The sequence below is a fragment of the Hyla sarda genome, chromosome 2 (assembly GCF_029499605.1).
Source record: "Hyla sarda isolate aHylSar1 chromosome 2, aHylSar1.hap1, whole genome shotgun sequence".
NCBI lineage: Eukaryota > Metazoa > Chordata > Amphibia > Anura > Hylidae > Hyla > Hyla sarda.
Genome location: NC_079190.1, coordinates 61,239,702 through 61,254,125, shown reverse-complemented (window position 1 = coordinate 61,254,125; position 14,424 = coordinate 61,239,702). Strand labels below are relative to the sequence as shown.

The window sequence follows — 14,424 nt, the reverse complement described above, 5'->3', positions numbered from 1 at the left end:
GAACATACACTTAAGATATACCCTGGAAGCTATGCCAAATATGTTCAGTCGATGAATCCTGTCATTAGACTGACTTATATTTAATGTTTATGGGCAGCCTAATGGACCAAAGGTAGACTGAGAGGAAACATTTATTGTAACCTTCAGACCACTGTGGCAGCAAGTGCAGACTGATGTAGTATTGTATGAGGGTACGTTCCCACGAGTGTATTACTTTTCAAACTCGCAGTGGGTTTCCAGATGCGAGTTTGAAATGAGGCGGAGTCTCCACACGCTACTGGCGCAAATTTTCGCCAGAGGAATCTGCACTGTTGGAAATCCGCCGCAGAGCCTATTGACTTTAATGGTGTATGCGGCGGATATTCAACTGTTGAGACTGCACTGGTGAAAATCTGCTCTGGGTAGTGGTCGGAAACCCCGCCTCTTTTCAAACTTGCATCGGGAAATCCACTGCGAGTTTGAAAAGTAATACGTCCGAGTGAACGTATCCTTATAATGAGTGAGAATAAGTTCAGTGCATAAAAGGGGTATTCCAGACCTCAAAATGTTTTTGTATGTGGCTGGGGGTCTGGTAAAAAAAAATAATACTTACCTACCCCAGTGGCGTTGTGACCCGGACCGGGTGACACCATCCTGATGGGGTGACACCAGGTACGCCCCCGGTCCTCACTTGCGCTGTCTCTGTACTAGCACACCCCCCCCCCAATCACTTGCGCTGTCTCTGTAATAGCACCCACCACCCCCCACCCTCCCTGTCCTCACTTGCGCTGTCTCACTTGCGCCGTCTCTGTACTAGTAGCACCATCTCCCCCCCCCCTGTCACCTTCACAGTGAACCAGCCTGCGCCCCCTCGTCTTCTGTTGCGCCTGCCCGACGTCCCTCCGCAGGGCCGCGCAGGAGGACGTGACGTCACTTGCAGAGCGCCCGGAGACAAGGAGCTCAGCGCTGGATGGGTGAGTGAGTGTGTCTGTCTCACTCTGTTTGTGTGTCTCTGTCTGTGTGTGTGACTGTGTGTGACTCTCTGTGTGTGTGTGTGACTGTGTGTGACTCTGTGTGTGTGACTCTGTGTGTGAGTGACTGTGTGTGTGTGTGTGACTCTCTGTGTGTGTGACTGTCTGTGACTCTGTGTGTGTGTGACTCTGTGTGTGTGACTCTGTCTGTGTGTGTGACTGTGTGTGTGACTGTGTGTGACTCTCTGTCTGTGTGACTCTGTGTGTGTGTGACTGTGTATGTGACTCTGTCTGTGTGTGTGACTCTCTGTCTGTGTGTGAGACTTTGTGTGTGTGTCTCTCTGTCTGTTAGTGTGTCTCTCTGACTGTGTGTGTGTCTCTCTCTCTCTATCTATCTGTGTGTGTGTCTCTGTGTTGTGTGTGTGTTTTTTTTGTGGGGGGGGGTTGTTTGAACCAGCGATCTAATGTGGGGAGACTTTGACCTATTGTGGGGAACATGCAAGGGAACCTGCGGCCTAATGGGGGGAAACTACTACCAAATGTGGGGAATCTATGCTACCTAATGTGGGGAAACTGCTACCTAATGTGGGGAAACTGCTACCTAATGTTGGAAAACTGCTACCTAATGTGCCAAAGCTGCTACATAATGTGGGAAAGCTGCTACCTAATGTGGGGAATCTGTGCTACCTAATGTGGGGATACTGCTACCTAATGTGTGGAATCTGTGCTACCTAATGTGTGGAATCTGTACTACCTAATGTGTGGAATCTGTGCTACCTAATGTGGGGAATCTGTGCTACCTAATGTGGGGAAATTATTACTTAATGTGGGGTAACTGGTACCAAATGTGGGGAATCTATGCTACCTTTTGTGGGGAAACTGCTACCTACCTAATGTGGGGGAAATGCTACCTACCTTAAGTGGGGGAACTGCTGCCTACCTAATGCTCCCCCCTGGCAGTAGCACCCTCATCATCCACCGGCAAACCCCCCCCAGCAGCAGCACCTCCATCAGCAGATCCTGATGGTGGATGATGGCGGTGCTCCTGCCAGGAGGATGATCCTGCCGATGGATGATGGGGGTGATACTGCCAGGGGGATGGCCAGTAGCACCCTCATCATCCTCCAGCAACACCCCCCCCCCCCAGTACTAGCACCCCCATCATCCACTAGCAACACCACCAGATTTATATTCAGAGGGTACAGTATGTGGCAGATTTATATTCAGAGGGTACAGTATGTGGCAGATTTATATTCAGAGTGTACAGTATGTGTTGGTATTATATTCAGAATGAACAGTGTGTGGTAGTATTATATTCAGTGGGTACGGTGTATGGAAGGTTTATAATCAAAGAGTATAGTGTATAGTAGCATTATATTTAGAGGATACAGTGTCTGGCAGGTTTATAATAATACTTGTTTTCATATAGAGGATGAGAATGCGCTGACATAGTGAGGAGACGTCTGGGCGTCACATTCTACAGACAGAAGTTTTAGCTGGACCCGGCTGTATGTACCATCTGAATTAGATAAGGGAAGACTATAGAGAAGACGTCACCTGTAGTCACTGGTATCATTGTGTATTCTCCTCACTATAGAGAAGACGTCACCTGTAGTCACTGATATCATTGTACATTCTCCTCTCTATGTCCTATCAGAGCTGTAGTCCCTTGTCAGTTCTACAGTTATGATGAGTGAAACTACAACTCCCAGCATAACCTTACCACTGCATAAAGGGGTACTCTACTGGAAAACATTATTTTTAATCAACTGGTGCTACAAAGTTGAACAGATTTATAAATTACTTCTACTTAAAAATCTTAATCCTTCCAGTACTTATTAGCTGCTGTATAAGTGATTCACAGGAAGTTCTTTACTTTTTTAATTTATTTTCTGTCTGACCGCGGTGCTCTGTGCTGACACCTCTGTCCATGTCAAGAACTGTCCATAGTAGGAGCTAATCCCAATTGCAAACCTATCCTGCTCTTGACAGTTCCGAACATGGACAGACAGAGCACTGTGAACAGACTGGAAAGAACTGCACAACTTCCCGTGGAGAATACAACAGCTTATAAGTACTGTAAGGATTAAGATTTTAAATAGAAGTAATTTAAAAATCTGTTTAACTTTCTGGCACCAGTTGATATAAAAGTAAGTGTTTTCCAGTGGAGTACCCCTTTAAGTAATTCTGGGAGCTGTATATTTAAATGGTCAAAACTTTTTTAACACTTTCCCATTCTGTGGCAACTGGTATATCTGATTATTATACTGGAATTTCTCACAATGCGCTACAACAGTGGTGTCTGTCACAACAGGCTAAAAACTTACTGAGGGGGGGGGTAGGTATGGGGTTGACACCATTTTCTACCGCACCGGGTGACACCAACCCTAGCAACGCCACTGACCTACCCCAGTCCAGTAACTTCCAGTCCCTCTGCTCATTTATACCTCTAAGACCAGACATCAGTGCAGGAATTGCTCGCTCAGCCAATCACTGTCTGCAGTGTGTTACAGCTCAGCCATTGATTGGCTGGGAGGCAGGTCCTGCTGAGACATCTTAGAACGTCTCTCCAGTGCTAGCAAATGGACTGGCATCTGTGAATGGTCTGACGACACATGCAGTGTTCTGAGATGCTATAAATGCTGTGTGAGAGTGAGAGTTATAAATGCTGGGTACTACGATGAGATTCACATAAACAAATGAGCCAATAGAATGTCTGCTAATAAATATGATTGGTCAATTCTCCTAAGCGTCTGATACTGGACCTAACAGTATAAAATCATTTAATTTAAAATTACAGAACATTCAGTAAAGATTCCAACAGGGGGTGTATTCAAAAATAGAGCTCTACAAAGCACAGACCTAGTTTATATCACTATTTTTACATTACTGTCTATGTATGAATTCACAGTTTTAAGAGTCAGCTCTGCAAATAGTGGTGTTCTCAGCACCATCTTCATGAAACAGATACTAAACTGTGCAAAATATTTAGGACCCACCAAGTCACTTTGGAAACTGTCAACAGGATTTCCTACAGATGATATGGCTGACATGAAAGACAACTGGTGGCGTAAGAGCCAAAGGGCCGTCCACCAGGGCCCTTCTCTACCCAACCTGTCTCTACCAAATGTTTGCTTTCTCTACTTATATCTCCTTTTGCCCTTTTTTGAATAATACGTGATCATAAAGACAGAGACAATGAATACAAAACACATAAAAGCCACAAAAGCAAACAAATATTTTCTAGTCTGAAACATGTGACAGTCCGCGCATTCAAAAATCTCCTCCGGACAAGGGGCAGGAGTGGCGTCCACACTTGGAAATCCATTGTTATCTATGATTCTTCTATATATAGTCTTTGAATCTTTAGCCTCGTATTTATTGGCGACATATTTAAACATGCCAAACTGGGGGTCCATCTTGTCAGTGAAGGAATAAACAAAATATCCACGAAGGTCAACTCCATCTATCAGGGTGGCTGAAAGAAAGAAAGAAAACTTTTCAGAAAATCTGAGGTCTGTACTGTGGATGTTTGAGATGTTACATAGGAAAAGACCACCTGCTCCACTCAGTCTGCCCTCCAGGTTTACATTCACTTACCATTCACATGTGCTGGAAGTTTGTTTCAAGTATCTACCACTCTTACATGATGGATATGATAGAAACTTTTAAATACATAAAGGGAATCAATACAGTAAAGGAGGAGATGATATTTAAAAGAAGAAAAACTACCACAAAAGTACATCATTTTATATTAGAGAGGAAAGGTTTATGCAATAATATCCGGAAGTTTTACTTTACTGAAAGAGTAGTGGATGCATGGAATAGTCTTTAGAGATGGGCGAATCGTTCTAAAATTCGATTCGGCCAATTCGCCGAATTTTCCGAAAAAATTAGGTTCGATCAGAATATATTTACGGTGAATAGCTATTAAAACCGGCTATTTCCAGGCTACAGAGAGCATCAATAGGTGTGTAGAACACTTTGCCTTGCCATAACACGCATAGGGTGTGTGCTGGGTAAGTGAAATAATACTGTTATTCAGTATGACATGCAGATCACAGGTGTCGCTGTTAAAATCACTGACGCACAGCGGCACAATGACAGAGTCTGGATGTAGCAGCAGGGTCGGCAGACTATGAAACGACTTCTAAACTCTCCCTGCCTGCAGTGATGCGGGCTTGAGGTCAATGGATTTCCCCTGTGCTGATCTGTGTTGTCAGTAACGCTGATTAGTGACCACACAGTGTCTGCTCTTTCTCTAGCCAGAACACGGGCTTGAGGTGTATGGATTTGCCGCTGTAAAAATCTGTATTGTCAGTAACGGTGATTAGTGCACACTCACAGTCTCTGCTTCGGTAAATGCCCATCTTCCAGGCTGCTGAATATATAGGGCTGTGACATCACAGGGCTGGCTTCTGATAGGTTGCATGCAGCCATGTGATTCAGGGTGATCCCTCCTACACTCCTTCCCTTCTCCATGTCCTCACACGTGTAGCCACCATTTTAGCCCCCTGGCCCGCACAAAATGTAGTGAATGAAGCGATTCGTTACCACGAAGCAAGTGGAAATTTGGATTCGTTCAGAATCAAATTTTTCATGAAATTCTGAACAAATTCAACTTAGACAGCTTCGATTCGTCCATCTCTAATAGTCTTCCTGCAGAAGTGGTCGCTGCAAATACAGTGAAGGAGTTTAAACATGCATGGGATAGGCATAAGGCTATCCTTCATATAAGATAGGGCCAGGGACTATTGATAGTATTCAGTATATTGTGTAGACTAGATGGTTCTTATCTGCCGACACATTCTATTTTTCTATGTTTTTTACAGTAAAATTAAAATTGTATTGCTTTTGATCTTTCCCCCCAGCTAATGTAAGATTGTGCCCCCTTGTTCTTACATTTACGGTACTTCTTATTTGTTACAGTCACACAATAACAAAAATTCTTTATTTCATAGTTACATGGTTAATATGGTCAAAAAAAAAAAGACATGCGTCAATCAAGACCGACCAAGAAATTGAAGGGAAGGGGTATGGTGGGATGAAGGGGAAGGGATGTGATTATATTTCTGCATAAGCATTAATGTTATTTTTTTCTAGTAATGCATCTAACCCTGTTTTAAAGCTTTCAACTGTTTTTGCTTTAACCAGTTCCTGAGGTAGATTGTTCCATAAAGTTCTGATGGTAAAGAAGGCGTGTCGCCCCTTGAGACCAAACCTTTTCTTCTCCAGACGGAGGGAGTGCCCTTTTGTTCTCCGAGGGGGTTTAACCTGGAACAGTTTTTCCCCATATTTTTTGTATGGGTCATTTATATACTTATATACATTGATCATATCCCCCCTTAAAAATCTCTTCTCAAGACTAAACAAATGTTTTTAACCCTTCCCCTTTACTACCACCTTTACCTTCTGGTTTATTCCCCTACCCATCCTGTCTTCTTTTCCTCCCCTTCTTTTCTCCCTGTTCCCTACCTTATTTCGCTTTTACTTCAATTGTCACTTTTCCCCCAATTCCCTTCTAATTGTTTCCATTCTTTCTACTTTTAATTGTCCTTTCCCTTCCTACTATACACCCCTTTTTTCTATTTCCTTCCCCTCCTCTCTCCCCCTTCTCTTTATCCCTCCTTTCAGTCTCTTCTCCCTCCTTCAACCCTTCCTTTTTCCACTCTCTTAATGTGGTTTCACACCACGTTTTGTACTTACGGTTCCCGTATACGGCTGGGAGGAGGGGGCGGGGCTTAATCGCGGCGCCCGCACTCAGCCGTATAGAGGAACCATATTTATTGCATGTCTATGAGCCGACCGGAGTGAACCGCGGTCGACCACGTTTTTGCCTGCGGTCGGGAAACCGCATACGGGCGAAAACGCAGCTGACCGGAGGCTGCGGTTCACTCCGGTCGGCTCATAGACATGCATTAAATACGGTTCCCCTATACGGCTGGGTGCGGGCGCTGCGATTAAGCCCTGCCCCCTCCTCCCAGCCGTATACAGGAACCGTAAGTACAAAACATGGTGTGAAACCACCCTTACTCTCCTCCATCCTTTTCCATTCTCCTCCCCACCCTTCCTTCCGTTCTCTCCCCGCTCCTCCTCCCCCTACCCCACATATCCCCTTCCCTTATTTTCTCCATCCCTTCCTCCCTTGTGTTGCACATCCTATACAATTATTGTCAACTGCCCTCTACTGGTCCTGAGGGCATACCCCCACTCTGTTCGGTGCCGTACACTATGATAATGCCTTCAAACTTAACAAAAAAATAGAATAAAACATACCTTTTAAAGCTTCATTAATATAATGTTGAATATAATAGATCCTCAGTTTATCATCCAGTTTTCCATCGTCAATTCCATTTCCCAGGACATAAATTGGGACATCTCCATACTTGGATTTTATCCAGTTCAATATTTTACGCAGTCCCCAAGGAACCACAGCATACTTGTGTGGGGAATGTAGGAACGTACTATCAGTAATAAACTGAACTTCAAGTCCATAATCATATCTTACAGTATCTTCCATCTCCCAGTGCACAAGTTCAGTAGTATAATGGGTTAAAGCAAAAAAATCAAAGGTCCCTTTGATCAACTTCTTTTCATTCTCTGTAAAATGAGGTAAATGAAAGTCAAATACTCCATGACTGTTCCTCTGGCTTAACCATTCACGCATTACTTTTGGATAATCTCCACTGAGAAAAATTGGATCTGCTAGACGGCCGATCTCAAATTCTAAGACCCTCTCACTTGTGTTGTTGTCATTTCGAGAAAAAGGAGACGCTGGTTCCACCCAATCGGCCTGCAGGGCCAGAGAAATTTTTCCTTTTTGTGTCTTTCGGAATTCTTTGTCATACAGATGCCAAGCTAAGGCATGGGCCTTTAGGAGGTTGTGCCCTGATGTTGAGGTTAGATTTCTCACCGGGGGCTCGTGCATGGTTATCCAGATGGCCACATAATTTCCAAGCTCTTTGAAGCACAGCCTAGCATATTCAACAAATGCGTCAACAGTGTGTATATAGTCCCATCCTCCCATTTTATAGAACTTTGAAGGCATTCCTTGGTGCTTGGCCATAGGCTGCCACAAAGAAACTACCGGTGTAATGTTAACTCGTACAAGCTCACTTACAAAACACTGGTAATAGTGTAAGATGCTGTGATTGATCTGGGAAATGTTCCCATGCGGAACAATAGAACTCCATTTCAGTGAGAAGTAAAAATGGTCAATGTGTGTTGACTGTAGCATAGATATTTGAAGCCTTATAGAAGCATAGTCTGCACAATGGGTCTTTCTTCTTGGCATTTTCAGACCGTCCACCTTCGTAAGCCCCTTTGTCTTATTCATGTCCCATACGTAGACACTAGGGTCATTGAACTGGGCGGGTATTGTGTCAATCTGCCACACAAAATAAACATATAAATATAAGTAAAACAGAACAGAAGATGTGATATATTTGCAAAGGTAACATTTCTAGAAGTGCTTCTATAAGAACTACAAACATGATCATGGTTTTTACATGCAGTTTTCCTGGCTTGTGTCCATCATTGGCCAAAAAGACATGTATAGGCATAAAACACTAGCAATTCATGTGCAGACACATTCAAGGAAGATAAAGTCACCATTTCCAGATCTACTTTCACCTGTTCAGGTTACATTTGTTGCAACTACCATGAATACATTGGTAAGTGTTGGTTAAAAGACCTACGGCTGCCATTTCCCTCAGTCCTGTATTTACTGGTAGAACAATGGGGTCTGAGATCCTGGCAAGATGGATTCTTTTTTCCAGGTGAAGGACATACAAATGAGACTTTGGACCAGTGCTGGTCCATGGATTTACAATGTGTTTCTTGTTATTATAACCCAACGAAAAATAGTTTTTAACTTTTTTTACCTTGTGATAATAATCCAGCTTTCCAAGAACCCTGATCAATATTGGCAAAACAATGCCACAAAAAACAATAATATGACCAGTATAGGTTAGGTAGATACTGTACATATTGTATATATAATACAATACTGTTAATGTGGTAAAATCAAATACAACCATTTCTTTCTAGGAAAAACATTTCTCAGGATAAGCATTCACCATAGTGAAAAATATCCTATCTGGTTGGATCATTGATGGATCCATTGTGAGAAGAGCATCATGCACTCTTTAAGGCTGGGTTCACACCACGTTTTTGCAATACAGTTCCCGTATACGTTTTCAATTTGAAAACCGTATGGAACCGTATTGAAAACGATATGCATTGACTCTCCATTGAAGACCGTATGCCAAAAGATGCATCAGGTTGTGTCTGTTTTGCATCCTGTACAGTTTTTTCAGTTTTTTTCCCGTACCCAAAACCGCAGCCTACCACAGTTTAGGTCCAGGTGAAAAACCGTATTTAAACTGTATATGTTTTTTTTTAAACATGGGAGTCAATGGGAACCGTACAGAACGATTCCGTACGGTTTTCACCATATGGTTTTTGACTTTGCACAGTTTTTTTCTTGGAATTTCAATCAAACATATGAAACTTTATTCATAATGGAGTGAAAAGTTAAAAACGTATACTTTTTTTTTTCTTAAAAACAGATGCAACCCGACATCATTTTTCAAACTGTATACGGATTAAAATTTGTACCCACGTTTTGTTACAGTTTAGTTAGATGAGGAATCCGTTTTTTATCAAAAAACCTGATACGGAAACTGTATTGCAAAAACGTGGTGTGAACCCAGCCTTATCTTGAGTACACCATCTACAGCAGCAAATCCAGTACACAAGTCCGTTCACTTGTCACCACCTATAATTTCATGAGGAAGGGCATAAAGCCTGAAACATTGTTCAGAAAATAAAAGATATGTACTTACAGTGATGTGTATTTAGAATGTAGATAATAAACACTGAGGCCCAGATTTATCAGTTAGCCTGAAACCAGCCTGTTTTTGACGATAACAACCAATCACAGCTCAGCTTTTCTATGTTAACGAGCTCTAGTAAAATGAAAGCTGAGATGTGATTGGTTGTTATGGGCAAAATCAGATAGTTTTGGTTTCAGGTAAATCGATAAATCTTGGCCTTAGTCACTACACAAAGTTATGAATGGTGTGTAGACTCATGTCTCTATATTTCGATTATCAAGGTCAGCTTAAGGGACGTTCACACCTACAGGATCCTGCGCAGATTTGATGCGCAGAATTTGTAACTGCAGATTAGAAGCTGTGCTCTTTAGTTTAAATTGAAATCCTGTGCATCCAATCTGTGTACGTGTGAACGTACCCTAAAGGGGTATTCCAGCTTTGAAAAATGTGTGTGTATGATCTCTTGGGGGGGAGGGGGACAGGTCTGACCATGGGGGGGGGGTCGCATGGGGGGTAAGCTATTCAAAGCTGGAACACCTTTTTAAGGAACTCATACACATTGCAAAGCCATTTTTAGGAGGGTGTACAGCACAGAGATTGTACTGCAGCTTTTTGTATGTTGCCAGGGGGAGTATGTTGTATGTTGCTAAGGGTGAGATTTGTCAATACCTGTCCAGAGGAAAATGTTGCTACGTTGCCCATAGCAACCAATCAGATCACTTCTTTCATTGTTTAGAGGCCTTTTCAAAAATGAAAGAAGTGATCTGATTGGTTGCTATGGGCAACTCAGCAACTTTTTCTCTGAACCGGTTTTCATAAATCTTCCCCTGTGCCTAAAATATTCTCCTTAGAAGCAAAAATGTTAAAGATCCATAACGCATGTGAAGGAGCACGCCATGATGTTGTATGTCTCTATGTGAAATCTCTGGCATACAGAGGTACACTAGGGCCCCATAAAAGACCATGGGTGATCATGGGTACACTACAGCAAAATGCCTAAGTCGGCTGCTAGTAGGACTTACTTTCTGCTGGTACAGTTGAAAGAGATGACCCTTATTCAAAGTCTGGGCTCAGAATTCTTGATACGGTGCCCACATAGGCCAGGAATAATAAAATACTGATATAATCCTGATCCTTTTGCAAAAATCTGTTAATAGTTCCAAAACCTCACATGTATTGGTATATGGTATGTTTCTTTTTCTTTCTTATGATTCTGTGTTTAAAGGAGATCTGCCGTGTTCAAACGCTGGGCCCGCAATCTCCTGTATGGGGCCCCGGCTCTGCCACTGCTCTTATTTACTGATACGTCTGTCTCCATGTATCAGTAAGTGAAGATAGATGATCCAGCAATTCCTTTAAAACTTCAATGCTTTATTCCAAACGAAATCACCAGATGGAAAAAAAAGACCTCACTATTGCCACAGTAATGGGCTAAAACGTAACCTTAAATATGTACTGGATAAAGCCAAAACACAGTACATCACATAAGTGTATGCACGCCACCAACAACAAACAAAATATACAAGAAAACAACTTACGCCACTAGGTGACTGGACAGGAACACGTGTAGTGTTAATGATGATGGTACGAATAGGGAGGGAAGGTCCTAATGAAGATGTATATAGAGTGCATAGAACCACTCAATAAAGTTGCTGCAATGGTTCTCCAATCAGGATGCAAAGATGAAAATAGAGGAAGTGCTCTCTAATTCTAGGCCTCCCTCTCCCACTGTCCATGCCTTTTGAGGTGCTCACTTCCTTAACAGGGTGGACTCAACCACGGTGACGTTCCCTTACCTGATATAAGGTGAGGGTAAAAAATAAAAAATGTAAAGACAGTGTAGAAAAGCAGATGTGACCTATAAGTCACCTAGTCCTGTCACACTGGTGGCACAGTGTCAATAACCAAAATATATACAATAATCTGATAACACACTGGTCACATGTTCCAACGCGTTTCCCCTGTCTAATCAAAGCACGGGTTCATCAGGGAACCAGAAAACCATATTTACAAGATTCAGATAAAATGTAAAAAATGACAATAAAAGTCAATAATAAGGCCATGGGCTATGTCACCCGAATGGTATTGTTCTTTGATATCAGCAACAGCAACCTGATAAAGCGCTGCTAATATATGTACCCACACAGCATGGCAATATGGACATAGAAATAGATCAGCGCATAAGGTGCCAATACAGTGCACCTGGTGTAATACTCTTAATACTAAATCACACCAATATCATATAATCTCCAGTGCAGTGTCACAATACAGTGGGGCACAGTGTACTATACAAGGTTCCCATATAATGCACCTGGACTAGTATTTTAAATCCATAATCACACCGGTATCATGATATATCAAATGCCAAGTCTCATTACAGTGGGACAAAATGCATAAAGAACATTGGTTCATGTGCAAATAAAAAACGATCCAGGTGTGTAATGGCACACACCGGAGATATACTTATCATGACCACGGTAATGCCAGCCATAAGGAGCAGCAGGTCCCTCAATACCCCGCAGTCCTGATGGTGGACTACGGGATGATGCTGTCAATGGCTGTCAATCCCGCCACTACTTATACATATAGGTCGCAAAATGATTACGTACCTCCCATGATGGAGATGGCCATGTGCAAAACTACAGCGCCCGATGATTGCGCCGCAAGGCTACAAATGGAAGTTTGGAGTGTGTTACCGGCTAGTGATGTGATGTGTGCATCTCCTGCCACTTTTAATTGTTTGGAATAAAGCATTGAAGTTTTAAAGGAATTGCTGGATCATCTATCTTTATTTACTGTCACGTATGAAGCTGGGCCAGGCTCGGATCAGAACAAGACCAAGGAGAGGTGAGCTGAAGATTCTTTTTCATTTACCATTCTGTCTCCATGTATCTCTATGGCCGAGGTCAGAGATGCAGCGTTCGTGCATCCCAGACTCTACCATAGAGCTGTGGGAGGGGGGTCATTACGAAGACACGCGCATTAGTCGCGCAGAGCCGCGGCAATGCCTGGACCCCGTACAGGAGATAAGTGTTATATACCGCTGATCTTCTTTAAGAAAGTAAAACCGCTATATTCAAACACACTAAAACTATCATTACTAATACAAAAATGTCATCTCTAATACCTGTATTGTGGAAGCAGTAACTCCCCAAGCAAAGCTACATGGAAATGTTCCTTGGGCAGGTTGATTCTCTTGCAGCGGAGGGAATCCATTCTTTTTAATAAGTTGCTGATAGAATAAAGCTGAAGATTTGGGCATTAGTTTTTTGTTCTGGCTTGCAAAATCGACATAAAATAATCCACGTCGGATCTTGTACTCTCTGTGCCACTCAAAACCGTCCATAAGAGACCAGGCGGTGTACCCAATGACGTTCACTCCGTCTATTCTGATTGCTGAAAGGGAATCAGAGAGGAAATGTCATCTGAACAATATTCACTACTTAGTTTTACAGGTATTTTTGATACATAAAAGTATTACCATATTTTAAAACAATGTATTCCCAAACAAACAGTATAAGGTGGACTTTTAAGTTAGATTTTCCCACTTCTATTATTTGTTCTGCCATAACAATAGTAAATGTTACAGTATGGGACACCGGCAGAGAAATTGGAATATTGTGGTTATTTGATACTGTTGCTCTATGCTGCAGCTTTATGCTAAAGGAGTGGGACCCTGTTCACCACTTTAAAGGGGTACTCCGCTGCCCCAGTGTTTGGAATGTTTTGTCCCGAACACTTGGAGTGGGTGGCGGGGGTCGTGACGTCAAGGTCACACAACCCTCAATGCAAATCTATGGGAGGGGGCGTGACGGCCGTCACACCCCCTCCCATAGACTTGCATTGAGGAGGCGTATCGTCATGAGGGGTGTGGCCGTGACATCACTACCCCTGCTGCCGGCATCCAGCATTCTAAATGAACGCCGGGTGCTGCACAGAGATCGCGGGAGTCCCAGCGGCGGTACCCCCATGATCAGACATCTTATCCCCTATCCTTTAGATAGGGGATAAGATGTCTAGGGGCAGAGTACCCCTTTAACAAGTATCCAGTAGATTAATATAAATCAACAGCGCTGTTTGAGTCTTTAATAAGTGCAATGTTCTGCAGAAGAGTTTCTATAATCTGAGGGTAAATACGTGCATCATTTTATCTCAAGAACGAAAAAACTGAATGTTACTTTGTATTGTATGTTTTTACCTTAAAGGGTTACTCCGTTCCCCAGCGTCCTCAAAATTCCACCTCACACCAGAGCATTGAGTTCCTGGACGCTGTGTGTGGGCTTCCGTGTTCAGGCCTGCCCCCTCGTGACGTCACGGCCTACCCCCTCAATAAAGGTCTATGGGAAGGAGTCGCGACGGCCGCCACGCCCCCTCCCATAGATTTGCATTGAGGGGGCGGGACATGACATCATATGAAGGGGCGTGACGTAACGAGGGGGCGGGCGTGAACACGGAAGCCCGCACACAGGAACTCAGGAATTCAGGAACTCAATCTTCCGGGGCGAGGTGGAATTTTGCGGATGCTGGGGAGCGGAGTAACCCTTTAAGTGTTCGTTGTACATCTTTCACTTTAATAGGGAGGGCAATAGTCTGCAAGGATTAGAGACCCACTGGACCAACGGAATACCATCTCTGAT

General features: G+C 43.1%; 1 protein-coding gene across 1 annotated transcript in view; it reads right to left on the bottom strand.

Moving 5' to 3' along the window:
- Positions 1-1,395: 1,395 nt before the first annotated feature.
- KL (klotho) overlaps positions 1,396-14,424 on the bottom strand; it is a 56,489-nt gene continuing 43,460 nt past the window's right edge. Inside the window, 3 exon segments of the mRNA XM_056561897.1 lie at positions 1,396-4,428; positions 7,227-8,337; positions 12,915-13,183. Coding sequence (XP_056417872.1) covers positions 4,091-4,428; positions 7,227-8,337; positions 12,915-13,183 — 1,718 coding nt within the window. The 3' untranslated portion in view covers positions 1,396-4,090.